The following is a 12,396-nucleotide window of genomic DNA, read 5'->3' on the forward strand; positions in this document are numbered from 1 at the left end:
CCGTATTTCATTTCATCTTGCTGTCAATGACGTCATTTCCACGACGATCTATGCTCACAGGGGGCAGCACTGAGCATTACCATAGAGAACCAAACGAATGAGTGAAACTGTGATGCGAAAATGGTTTACAAGGCGGGAAATCATTAATTTTAAATAAATTCTTTCAATTTGTTTTATGCAATTAAAAGTTTGAAAAGATTTCAGGCTTATGAAGTAATTGCTTGAGAGGTCACAAAATGCAGGAAAATATTTTACATTCGGTTCTGGCTTGATTAAAGGAAGGTAATTTTTAGTGTTTTTTATGATAAGATAATCACTACAGAAACGAAAAATTAGAGATTGGGTATTTTAGTATTCATTTTTAAAACAGTTTTTGCCCTGATTTTTATACTCTTTTGCTTTTTGTAAAATGTCAGCAACTCCAAAACATGTAAAAGATGTGTACAGTTTAGTTTCCAATAAACTGAAGTTTGTAAAGAAACCTACAAGTGATTTACTCGAAACACAACAGTTATATCATGATGAAGTGCTTGAGGTTATATTAAAGTGCCCATTTCATCTTTCTTTTACCCTTGCTAAAACTTTGTATGACGTGTAACTCGCATTGTTTGCTTTTAGATATTTCGAGAAGCTTTTGATACTGTTATTACAAGTTCTGTGACATATTCAAGAATATTAGAGAAAATTAAAGAAGCATATGAAAGTGCAATCAAAATCAGAGATAACCGCATCGCAGAATTCATTACACAAGATGTAAGTACAAAATTAATTATGGTGGTTATAAAATAAAACTTTAATGGTAATGGCCATTATGGCCAATCATAGCATTTAGGGCCTCTCCATTTAGAGATACAACCACCTAACCCGCAAGACTCGATTTTATGCTCGATTATGATTTATGAGAGCCGATACCAAATGACAAAAGAGGTTAAAGAATAAAAACCGGTAAAGACGAACACGGGACGTTAAAATAGTGTTGACATTTGTCAAATTGTGTATTTGACAATGTTGACATGTTATTATTTTGTTTGATTTTCTTATCTGACTGAAAGTTTTTGTAATATACGCAGTACGCACATGTAATAAATCTTCATTTCAACTACAATGGCGTGCACAAGCACACTTGATTTGGGATATCCGAAAGTTCTAGTGCTGGATGGTGGTTTCTCCTCGCAACTGTCCGTCCATGTCGGTAAGACCGCTGACGGTGACCCTCTCTGGAGCGCTCGTTATCTACAAACACATCCAGAAGCAGTGTACAACACACACTTAGACTTCCTGCGAGCCGGTGCCGACTGCATTTCAACGAATACATATCAAGCGTCAGTTGGTGGATTTGTGAAACATCTCGGCGTGACTCCTGAGCAGGGCCTCGCACTCATTCGAAGCGCTGTGGAACTGGCTAAACGCGCTCGCGATACCTACCTTGAAGAATGCCTACGAAAAGGAACGTCTACTCGCACACCTCTCGTCATAGGCTCAGTTGGACCTTACGGAGCGCATCTACACGATGGGTCTGAGTACGATGGTCACTACGCGGATCGCACATCCCCTGAAACCATACGAGAGTGGCACACCCCACGTATTAAGGCTCTAATTGATGCTGGAGTAGACCTCTTAGCTATAGAGACCATCCCTTGTCAGATAGAAGCTGAGGTTTTGGTTGAAATGTTGAAAGAGTATCCAAACATTAAAGCTTGGCTATCCTTCAGTGTCACAGATGAGACTAGTGTTGCTCATGGTGAGAATTTTCAAATGGCAGCTAAAAAGTGTTGGGATTTAAATCCAAACCAATTAGTTGCCATTGGTGCTAACTGTTGTTCTCCAAAACTGATTGCCAAGTTGTTCGAGGGTATCAATAATGATAGACCGCATGCTCCTATTCCGTTAATAACATATCCAAATTCAGGAGAAAAGTACAGTGTACAACTAGGGTGGATTGAAGGCGACATATGTGATAGGATTGATTCATTTGTGCCTGGCTGGCTGGACTTGGGAGTTAGTTATGTGGGTGGGTGCTGCAGAACTTATGCAGCTGATATTGCCCATATACGCACCCAGGTGGATCGCTGGCTGAATCAAAAAAAAATTAATGTTTAATAAATCACATTAAGCCTGCATTACTCTGCCTTAAGCCTTTGTATTACTTGCTTCACTTATTTTTTTCACTCATATTTTGTCACTATAATTTTATTGCCTACTCTATTTATATATTTTAGCTATAGTTTACTAAAGTGCTGTAAGAAGGTTGTGAGTCCCTAATATTTGAGATAAGGATTGGTATTGGAATTAATTAAATCTTAATATTAAGAAGGTTAACTGTTTGTACAAAAAAAAATAAGCCTTTAAAAAGCTTTTGCTGAATTCCAGAGAATTTTCGGTTTGTCAGTGAAGAAGAAAGAAAGAGATGATAAGTTAAAAAATCTAATCAAGGAAAATGAAAAGCTGAGGGAACAGAATCTTAAATTGACATTTGATATGTCCAAGTTGAAGAAGGATTTAGGAAAGGTGTGTTAAATGTACTTTAGTAATTGAATGTTGGTTTTGTATAATGTTTATGTTTTGTGTTGTATCATGCTCTGGGAATGTTAACTTGTCTATAACATGTATCTGTTCATATTATATTTATATTATTAAGATGTTATTATAAAGTATATAATGTTATCAGAAAGTGTTTATATAATATATTTATTTTAATATTCTTTTGGTTTTTATTGTCAATGTCCTGAACTCCTGAATATGAATTTAGTGATGCTGGTGGCATAGGAATGTGTCATAAACTTCGAGCACAAGCTGTCCCAGACTGATTTGATTTCCAGATATTATAACATTATGCACATTAAAGTTACGTAACTAAACTATTTATTTCAAGTTTCTACATTTGTGTAAACAATTGCATCATCTTACTGGAAAATAATGCAACAGTGAACAGACTGTTGATGATGATATCGTCCAGTTTTATCTTTCGCAAAGCTTGATAAGAGTAGAAAAAAATATTATTATAACTATTAAAATCTTCCAACTTCGCCAAACATTTCACCCAAATACCAACATGATGAGATAATGTCCTATAAATATCAAGTTATCAACATTGATAACTCTCACTGTAATTAAATAATAATTAGCAATTACTGCCGTTGAATATTTCCACCAGCTAAAAGACGATAAGTTCTCTGACTACATATCGCTGATGCGCGAGCGGGACGCGCGCTACACGCTGTACTTCGAGAACCTGGCCCTGCAGCTGAAGCTTAAGGAGCTGGACGGCGGCGCGGGCCCCCTGGACGACGCCTACGGGGACCCCGTCGTGCTCAGGATAGCGCTGGATCGTTGCAGGTGAATGACCTAAATGATTCGAAACTGGCACACTCAATGAAAAAGTGCAAACATCATCGTTGGTCATCCTGGTAGGCGGCGTGCATAGCTCTTAGAACTGAGATGGCTTTTGGGACCGAAAAGCTCTCGAATGACGATCACGGACCGGAAAAGGTACTTAGGTAGGCCTTCCACACTCGGTGGGCCGACGATCTCGCGAAAAGCGCAGACCGGTCGTTTTGAAAATCCATGGAGGAGGCCATTGTCCAGCATTGGAGGACATTAGGTTTAATGAAACGGAAGCCATGAAAGTCAAGCTACTCTCTTCTATAAACCCCCACACCATGTGTGCCCAGTTGCCCACACATAAAATACAGAAAAGTACCTACGGAATAAAATTATCCCCATCACGACTTTTTCGTACTCTTAATAGAGAGCAGCTGTCCTCTACCCAACGTGAGCTGAAGAAGATGACGGATGAGTACGCGGAGACGGTGCCTCGGCGGGAGCACGACAGCCTGACGGCGCAGTTCCACGACGCGACAAAACAGGCGAATGCCTTGAAAGCTGAACTGCAAACTATTCACGACACGTATAAACGTGTGCTGGGTGAGTTTTAGAGATAATAAGACAGACAGATCAGAGCCCCGATTACGGTAATTTTTAACGTCAACAATCCAGACACGCTTCTCGATTCTGCGATACGATTGGTCGTTCAACAGCGTACGTCAGCTGTTTTGACCAATCGTATCGCAGAATCAGAAACGCGTCTGGATTGTAGACGTTATAAAAGTTACCGTAATCGGGGCTCAGATCTTCGACCAGAAGCTGCGTCTTTCGATCATCTGATTGATATCTGATATAGGTTCTACTTACTTAGACCAAAATTGCTAACTAACAAAAATATTCATGTTAACAATGGCTAGAAAATGATCAATGGGGAAAGATTTGTCAACAGCATTGAAAAAGAGCGTAGAAGAGGAGCTAGTTGAAGTCAAAGAACGATGTAACGAGCTGGAGCGTGCTGGCACGCCGCGCCCACAGTGGGAGCTCTGCGCCGACTTCATCGGCGGGGGACGAGACAGGTAAGGAAAAGGAAGAAGACCACAAGGTCAAGCAGCCATTTTTTGCTCAATATTCATAGCACCTACCACTAGATAACTAGGTTTTATCGACAGTAAAATCGCAAATGCTTTTTTGCTCTAGATTTCATTCATCATAACAAAAAGATTACTTATACACTTAGGTGGTGGCAGCTGGCAAGCGGACTATCATCACGGGATATCCTTCGTGTGTTGCTGAAAGAACTAGGACCAGCAGCAGAAAGCGAACAACTGGAACACTTCGATGGCCTTGTGAGCTGAAATAATATCCATACATAGCTACTCAACACTTGAAAAGAACTACCTACCCAGATTTTTTTTCTGACTTTTTAGGGTATGGACCCCATGATACCGCCATACTTGCGCTACGAAGGCAAAGTCCGTAACTTGCGTCTGTCTCGGCGGGAGATCAGCGTGATCATAAACGACATCTGGCTCGGCAAACTGGAGCATGGTCAGGGGTTGTCCATGCAGTACTATGTCACCAAGTATTTTGAAGACAGGCAAGATGAAAATCTCAGTTCAATTCTTTTTCAAGAATAAACTTTATGTTACTTAACATCAAGAACATAATATGTGTGTAGGTACCAACAGCCTTCAGTCCGCGCCGAGTGGGCGTACAACCTGTGCGCCGGCGCAGAGCAGATGCTAGACGAGCCGCAGGTCAAGCTGTTCTGGGGCGTGGTGCACGGCCACCTCAGCGAGCACATCTACCTGAGCCACCGGCGGCAGTGGCAGGCGCTTAGGGACCACTTGTATCGGCAGAGCAAGGATAAGGAGGTATTTACACAAAAGTATATTTTATGTAGTGGTAAAATGATCTTCTTTCTTCAATCTTTTCTCCACTGGCGTAAGCTTAATAAATATAGTGGCAGGACTGGCAAAATGCCACGCACCTCTCGCGAATCGCGATGCTTCAGGGCGACGGTCCTGGAGCCCCTCTGAAAAATACCTAGAAAACCCCTAGATACGCCAAAGGCCCCGTGCACAGAATTTGCCACGGGCCTCAGATGCTATAGAATACTTAGTTACGCCACATGCTTATCTCTTCTAGGAATCGAGCCTGTATGAAGATGTAGAGTTGAATTCTACCACTAAACTCTCTTCACTATGCAGCTGTAGAAACTAAATGAAATCTGAAACTACCCTTCGCTTTCAACAGACCGTAACCCTGGAGGAGTTTGAGAAAGTGTCCAAGTCGGTGTTTCCGCTGAAGAGTGACGTGGACATCAAAAACATGGTGGACGTGGTCCGCAAGCAACTCAAGCTCAAGATCAACTGCAACGAGGTCAACTTGGACAAGCTGTTCCAAGAGGTGATACTTAAGTAGATCAATTGATTTTGTTTATCAGAGATAAAAACTCATTATCACGCTACTTGGCCACATATTAAAATTACGCAGAGTTTTTCGGAGCAGGTAACTCTCGTCTCTCATACATTCCTGAGCTTAGTAGGTAATTAAGATTCATTTAAGCCGTATAACGTGACCTTGATCTAATCTCGTTGCTATTGCTATCAATTTTATTCGTTTCTACTTATCTCTATCGAAAAATCTATCGCTTATGTACCTAACTGGCCGCATGATGTCTGTGCATGCATGTGAGTACTTACTTAGTGGTGCGGAAAGTAGGTAGTTTATTATCATTAGATGCATCACTAGATCCTCCTCCCTACGAATGCACCGTCTTTGTGGTAAAAAAAAATAATTTTGATTAAAGAACGAAGAAGGCTTCGACCGCTTGGAGCTGGCACGCGAGCTGTACCGGCAACGGCAGCTGGCACAGGACAAGTACATCCGCGAGGTGGTGGCCGAGCTGGGCGGCCGCCACGCCGCCGCCAAGCCCGTCACGACTGAACAGCTCAAGCGGGCCTTCGCCATCGTCGACCCCGCCATAGGTAATGTGCCCAGGAGCGATTCTTGTCCATAGGTAACTCGGAATTAATAGATGCAGCATGCAGGCACGCCGTCGCCCTAGCCTTAACTATGGTCCAGCTCAAGCGAGCTTTCGCTATTGTCAACCCCGCCATAGGTAACGTGCCCAGGAGCGATTCTTGTCCATAGACCATAGGTAACTCGGAATTAATAGATGCAGCATGCAGGCACGCCGTCGCCCTAGCCTTAACCATGGTCCAGCTCAAGCGAGCTTTCGCTATTGTCGACTCCGCCATAGGTAACGTGCCCAGGAGCGATTCTTGTCCATAGGTAACTCGGAATTAATAGATGCAGCATGCAGGCACGCCGTCGCCCTAGCCTTAACCATGGTCCAGCTCAAGCGAGCTTTCGCTATTGTCGACCCCGCCATAGATAGGACTGGGTGACGCTCTAAGTAGCGAGTGACTGTCGTGCAACTAGAAAATTGATGCAGCAGGCACGCCAACTCCAAACCTGTGACAACAGAACAGTTGAAGAGAGTTTTCGCTATCGTAGATCCCGCTACTGGTAGGACTATAGAAGGACTGAGCGATTTTCGTGATAAACTTAGAGGAACTTACATGGAGCAGGCACGCCGCCGCCAAAACCGTGGTGCAACAAGACCAATTCATAAACTCAAACCTTCACTTCATAGATCCCGCCGTAAAATCGTCCCTCTATTCAGTAAACTACAACAATGTTTCGAACTTCACTAGGACTAACTACCAAAGTATATTAAATGACCTTTTCCCAGACCACATCCGCATGGAGCGCTACGTGCGCTGGGCCTTCGGCGAGGGCGCGGACGCGGCGCCGCTGCCGCTGCGGTCCGTGGCCGCGCGCCTGGCTGCCGGCGACGTCGAGCGCGCCGGAGCCCGCTACCGGGACAAGCGACGCGTTAACAAGATCCATTGAATATAAGTCTATTTTGTATTATTTAAAAATAAATAACAATTATTTACATCACGAAAATGGCTGTTTGGTACTGTTTGGCTAAATCATTTGTGTATTTACTTACTTATAGATTATCTAGTAGTGAATATTGTATATGAACAAACTTTAATAGGAGTAATCATCACAATCAGAAACACAAGCAGGCACAATAAATCACATGATTGAAAATAACTTGAACTTGAAATGAACTTCAAGTTTTGGCGCTCAATTACATGTACCGGAAATGAAAAAAAAACTAGCGTTGTCTTACATCCGTTAACAGATGTTGAAAAATTTACCGGTTTTTGTTTAGTGGTCTATGGCATATAACCGTTGCATTAATTATTCGACTAAGCTAGAGGAAAGTTACTCTGTGCGATAAACAAAAAAAAAGTTAAATGTCACATTGACAAATAAAAAATCACACGTGAGTTTGTTTACAATCAAGAGTGGGAAAAAATTTAATTTAGTGCTATAATTGTACTGAAACAATGGCAGATATCATTGAAAACGAAGAACTAGACAAAGACACTGTTGACTCTAATACTTTGAAACAGTTATTCAATAAAAATTATGATTTATTAGCAGAAACAACTGTGTCTGAGAAAAAATCTTATGTTAATAAAATACACGGGACCAAGTAAGTAAATCCTAAGATAAACATATCACAATACTATCAGTCCCAAACAGTAATCATTAGTCAAGACATATTTCTACCCTAAATGAACGGAAACTGTGTAACATAATTAGGTTATAATGTATGTTTATCTTTAAACTCAGAACAGTGCCCTATTCATTCAATCGTATTTTCAGGTCCCTAAAACTAGCAGTGAGTGTGTCAAACAACAATGGGATAGAAGTGTATGAACTGGGCAATAACACCCTCAAACAGGTGTGTCGGCTTAGCGGGCACCAGAAACCTGTGACCGATGTTCTATTCAGTTCCCGGGAGGACCACATGCTGTACTCATCTGGTTTGGATGGATTAGTAAAGCTTTGGGACTTGAGAGCCAGTGGGAGCTGTGTCCAGGAATATAAAGGTAAAGATCATGCACAACAAAATATTTAGTTTAAAAATTCAGTTGCTATTGATAGAATGGTTGTTCCATTATGATAAATGGTTATTAAACAGTTGTACTCTTCTGAGATGCAATATTTTTTTCATAGGTTCTTAGATCATAATAATAAAATAGTTAACAATTTAATAAACACTTCTAGATGAAGAAGAACAAATAATTCGGCCCTATGAATGCATGGACGTGTCTTGCAATGGGCGCGTGATATGTGCAGGCAGTCAACTGGTGGAGGATGATGCATACCTTGTATTCTGGGACTCCCGAATGCCAAAACCACTAGGGGGATATTGGAACTCTCATACAGACGATATTACACAAGTAAGTCAGCCACCAGTATACAATATAGAAAATATCCCACCTTTTACATGAATATTATGTAAAATGGATAATTCTTTTCATTTACATTTCCAGGTCAAATTCCACAAAGAGAAGACAGAAATCCTAGCATCAGGATCAATAGATGGACTTTTGAATATATTTAATATCTTGGAACAGACAGAAGATGATGCTCTGATATATTCCTTAAATGTAGAAAATTCAGTAGAGAAAATATCCTGGTTGGACAGCAAAAGAGCTGCCTGCACCACACAGTCCAATGACCTGCAGCTGTGGGACACAGAGACTGGAGATCAACTCAAGAGTTACAGTAGGGATAAAATTTCTAGAAGTATAAAGGTAACATAAATATTTGCTATCATATTCAATCTTAAATACCTACTACACTACACAGTATCACTTATGTATTTTTAATTTATCATTGAATCATTTCTTTTTCAGAGGAGTAAAGATGATGATTGTTATTTAGTGGATATTTTCACATCAATTGATGACACACCTGTACTATTGGCTGGCTCAAATGCTGGAGATGGGTAAGTATTTAAAATAATTAATTAATCAAAAAAACTATTTCAATTGATGAGACTGTTTATAAAGTAATATTCACCTCTTTTCAGGGATGTACTAAGGTCAATTACGATAGCAGAAAAGAAATTGCAGCCATGTACAAACTTTACACAAAACAAACAAATTGTGAGGTGCTGTTGGTACGAAAAAGACGTAAGTATGAATCACCTGACGTTTGATTTACAATAATATCATCAAGAATATAATACAGGACGAGTCGTAAATGAGGGAGTTCTCCTATGAAGTAAATAAAATTGTTTTTTACCTTCTAATATGCTGGAAAAATCTATTGCACTGTGTCGCCGTCGTCCAACGGTGCAATGCGGTAGCGCGGCTGAGTGAGACTAGCACTACTACTAGCAGGCAATATTCCACATCGCTTCCAGTCACCCTGTATATGGAATGGAAGTGATAAGCAATAGGGAAAAGATGAATCTAATGTGACTGTATATATGCACTGTGGATGCACTACTAGCAGGCAATATCCACAGTGGCGGATTAACGTATAAGCACTACAAGCACGTGCTTGGGGCCCCTGTTCTCCAGGGGCCTCCATCCTCTGCTGGCGCGCCAGCAGAGGATGGAGGCGTTTCATTTCATACCTACATTTTATAGAGATTTAGCCTATGTTACTCGTAAGTAATGTAGCTTTCAAATGGTGAAAGAATTTTTAAAAACGGTCCAGTCGTTTTTGAGCCTATTCAATACAACCAAACAAACAAAGAAGAAGAAGAAGTGTAGATAAAGTAAAGCGCGTTTTCCCAAATATACAAGTGGCGTTTAAAGAAAGAAAGAAAGAAAAATTTATTACGATGAACATCACATACATGACAGAGAAAAAGACAGAAATGGCACATAAATATTACAAGGAAATAAAAAGTGAACTGAGCAGTGAGCAGTGCTATCCTGTCGCAACAGCGATGCCCATCGCAATGGGANCAGGCAGTCAACTAGTGGAGGATGATGCATATCTAGTATTCTGGGACTCCCGAATGCCAAAACCTTTAGGGGGATATTGGAACTCTCATACAGACGATATTACACAAGTAAGTTAGCCACCAGTATACAATATAGAAAATAAATACCACATTTTACATTAATATTATGTAAAATGGATAATTCTTTTCATTTACATTTCCAGGTCAAATTCCACAAAGAGAAGACAGAAATCCTAGCATCAGGGTCAATAGATGGACTTTTGAATATATTTAATATCTTGGAACAGACAGAAGATGATGCTCTGATATATTCCTTAAATGTAGAAAATTCAGTAGAGAAAATATCCTGGTTGGACAGCAGAAGAGCTGCCTGCACTACACAGTCCAATGACCTGCAGCTGTGGGACACAGACACTGGAGATCAACTCAAGAGTTACAGTAGAGATAAAATTTCTAGAAGTATAAAGGTAACATAAATATTTGCTATCATATTAAACCTTAAATACCCAAGCCAAACTTCATTATTATCACTTATGTATTTTTAATTTATCATTGAATCATTTCTTTTTCAGAGGAGTAAAGATGATGATTGTTATTTAGTGGATATTTTCACATCAATTGATGACACACCTGTACTATTGGCTGGCTCAAATGCTGGAGATGGGTAAGCAATAAATAAAATTTATCAAAAAATATTTCAATTGATGAGACTGTTTATAAAAGTAATATTTTATCTCTTTTCAGGGATGTACTAAGGTCAATTACGATAGCAGAAAAGAAATTGCAGCCATGTACAAACTTTACACAAAACAAACAAATTGTGAGGTGCTGTTGGTACGAAAAAGACGTAAGTATGAATCACCTGACGTTTGATTTACAATAATATCATCAAGGATATAATACAGGACGAGTCGTAAATGTGGGAGTTCTCCTATGAAGTAAATGAAATTGTTTTTTACCTTTTAATATTCTTGAAAAATCTATTGCACTGTGTCGCCGTCGGTCAACTGTGTGCAATGCGGTAGCGCGGCCGAGTGAGACTAGCATGCAACATGCTACATAGCCTCCAGTCACCCTGTATATCGAATGGAAGTGTTAAATGGCATGATGAATTTAATATGGCAGTATTATCGCGGTAACGCGACCGAGTGGATGCACTACTAGCAGGCAATACATCGCCTCCAGTCACCCTGTGTATCGAATGGTATCGAATGAAGTGGGAAATGGTATGATGAGTCTAATGTGGTCCTTCCAGAGAGACATCCTGGTGACGGCGGGTGAGGGCGGGCGTGTGAGCGTTTGGGCCGGCGCGTCGGGGCAGGCGGCGCCCAAGCGGCTCAGTGGCGCGCTAGACAGGCTGCACGTCAACAGATACAAGCCCTATTAGAATTTTACATTATACTAGTAATCAATATTGTTGAATTTTATTAATTAACTCAATTATGCAACGCGAAAGTTTAAAATTGATTATCAATATTGTTGTTTTTCATTTTGACAAAATTCTTTGCACATCCCTAGGTAGGTAGCGTTTATTCCCGATGTCCCCCACTATTTGTCCACCACTGGTGGACATCGAGAAAAAAAGTTGCAATGTCCACCAGTGGGGGACAGCGCTACTGAAATCTTCCCGTTGGGCCCTACTGGTGGACACTGAGAAGAAATGAGTTGCTCTGTCCCTCAGTGGTGGACATTATTCACTTTTGTGACTAGATGTACAACCTGCTGTGTAAAACCCGATAAATAACTGGTGCTTAAGATGACTCACAATATTAAATAAACACTAGCACTTTCAAAATAATAATATAAGCCGAATTTTTACAGCTGGATTTATTTCAGTAGGATTCAGGGTCCATTAAATAAGACAATTTTGTAATGTAGACTTATCTCTTTATTTTCTAATCCCAAAATAAAAGCTAACAAAGTGTAGAAAAAAATATTTAACTAAAATATAATATTAATAATTATGGACATGTGCACAGCATGTACGATAGAATAATGATAATCAGGCACACAAATACAGACTAACGAACACACAATTGACAAAAAGTCACCATTAAGCTTATGTTAAATCTTCGAGGGTCAGTGAGAAACTTAGCAGAGTAATATTATGATAATCTTTCCAAAGGATTGAAATACGAGTATGCTGTTATTAATTTTAAACCAAATTATTTAAATTTAATTTTGCTTGTCTCTCCCCTTTGCTAGAGAGCGATTGT

General features: G+C 40.2%; 4 protein-coding genes across 7 annotated transcripts; all 4 read left to right on the forward strand.

The window, feature by feature from the left end:
- Positions 1–194: 194 nt before the first annotated feature.
- Positions 195–7,266, forward strand: LOC114361760 (translin-associated factor X-interacting protein 1). Of its 4 annotated transcripts, none has more exons than XM_028316915.1 (11): positions 195–282; positions 619–753; positions 3,155–3,336; positions 3,749–3,924; positions 4,262–4,400; positions 4,562–4,670; positions 4,752–4,921; positions 5,003–5,198; positions 5,581–5,733; positions 6,137–6,314; positions 7,085–7,266. In XM_028316915.1, exons 3-11 carry the CDS (start codon positions 3,191–3,193, stop codon positions 7,243–7,245), a joined length of 1,428 nt encoding a protein of 475 aa, XP_028172716.1. In that variant the 5' UTR covers positions 195–282; positions 619–753; positions 3,155–3,190; the 3' UTR covers positions 7,246–7,266. The 4 variants fall into 4 exon arrangements, with proteins under 4 accessions (XP_028172716.1, XP_028172713.1, XP_028172714.1 ...); XM_028316912.1 differs by lacking the exon at positions 195–282 and adding an exon at positions 327–535; XM_028316913.1 differs by lacking the exon at positions 195–282 and adding an exon at positions 327–535 and having other exon boundaries at positions 4,274–4,400.
- Positions 987–2,486, forward strand: LOC114361762 (homocysteine S-methyltransferase). The gene has a single exon (XM_028316916.1). It carries the CDS (start codon positions 1,105–1,107, stop codon positions 2,098–2,100), a length of 996 nt encoding a protein of 331 aa, XP_028172717.1. The 5' UTR covers positions 987–1,104; the 3' UTR covers positions 2,101–2,486.
- Positions 7,267–7,662: 396 nt separating the features above from the next.
- LOC114361755 (WD repeat-containing protein 89-like) lies at positions 7,663–9,446 on the forward strand. Its single transcript, XM_028316905.1, has 6 exons — positions 7,663–7,903; positions 8,077–8,303; positions 8,482–8,657; positions 8,751–9,014; positions 9,117–9,208; positions 9,293–9,446. The coding sequence occupies exons 1-6, from the start codon at positions 7,755–7,757 to the stop codon at positions 9,429–9,431; spliced, it is 1,047 nt and encodes a 348-aa protein (XP_028172706.1). The 5' UTR covers positions 7,663–7,754; the 3' UTR covers positions 9,432–9,446.
- A 728-nt stretch (positions 9,447–10,174) lies between these two features.
- LOC114361763 (WD repeat-containing protein 89-like) lies at positions 10,175–11,579 on the forward strand. The gene is made up of 5 exons (XM_028316917.1): positions 10,175–10,288; positions 10,384–10,647; positions 10,753–10,844; positions 10,925–11,027; positions 11,436–11,579. Exons 1-5 carry the CDS (start codon positions 10,175–10,177, stop codon positions 11,565–11,567), a joined length of 705 nt encoding a protein of 234 aa, XP_028172718.1. The 3' UTR covers positions 11,568–11,579.
- The last annotated feature ends 817 nt before the right edge of the window (positions 11,580–12,396 follow it).

The sequence above is a fragment of the Ostrinia furnacalis genome, unplaced genomic scaffold, assembly GCF_004193835.3.
Source record: "Ostrinia furnacalis isolate ACB-3 unplaced genomic scaffold, ASM419383v2 OfSCF5989, whole genome shotgun sequence".
Taxonomy (NCBI): Eukaryota; Metazoa; Arthropoda; class Insecta; order Lepidoptera; family Crambidae; genus Ostrinia; species Ostrinia furnacalis.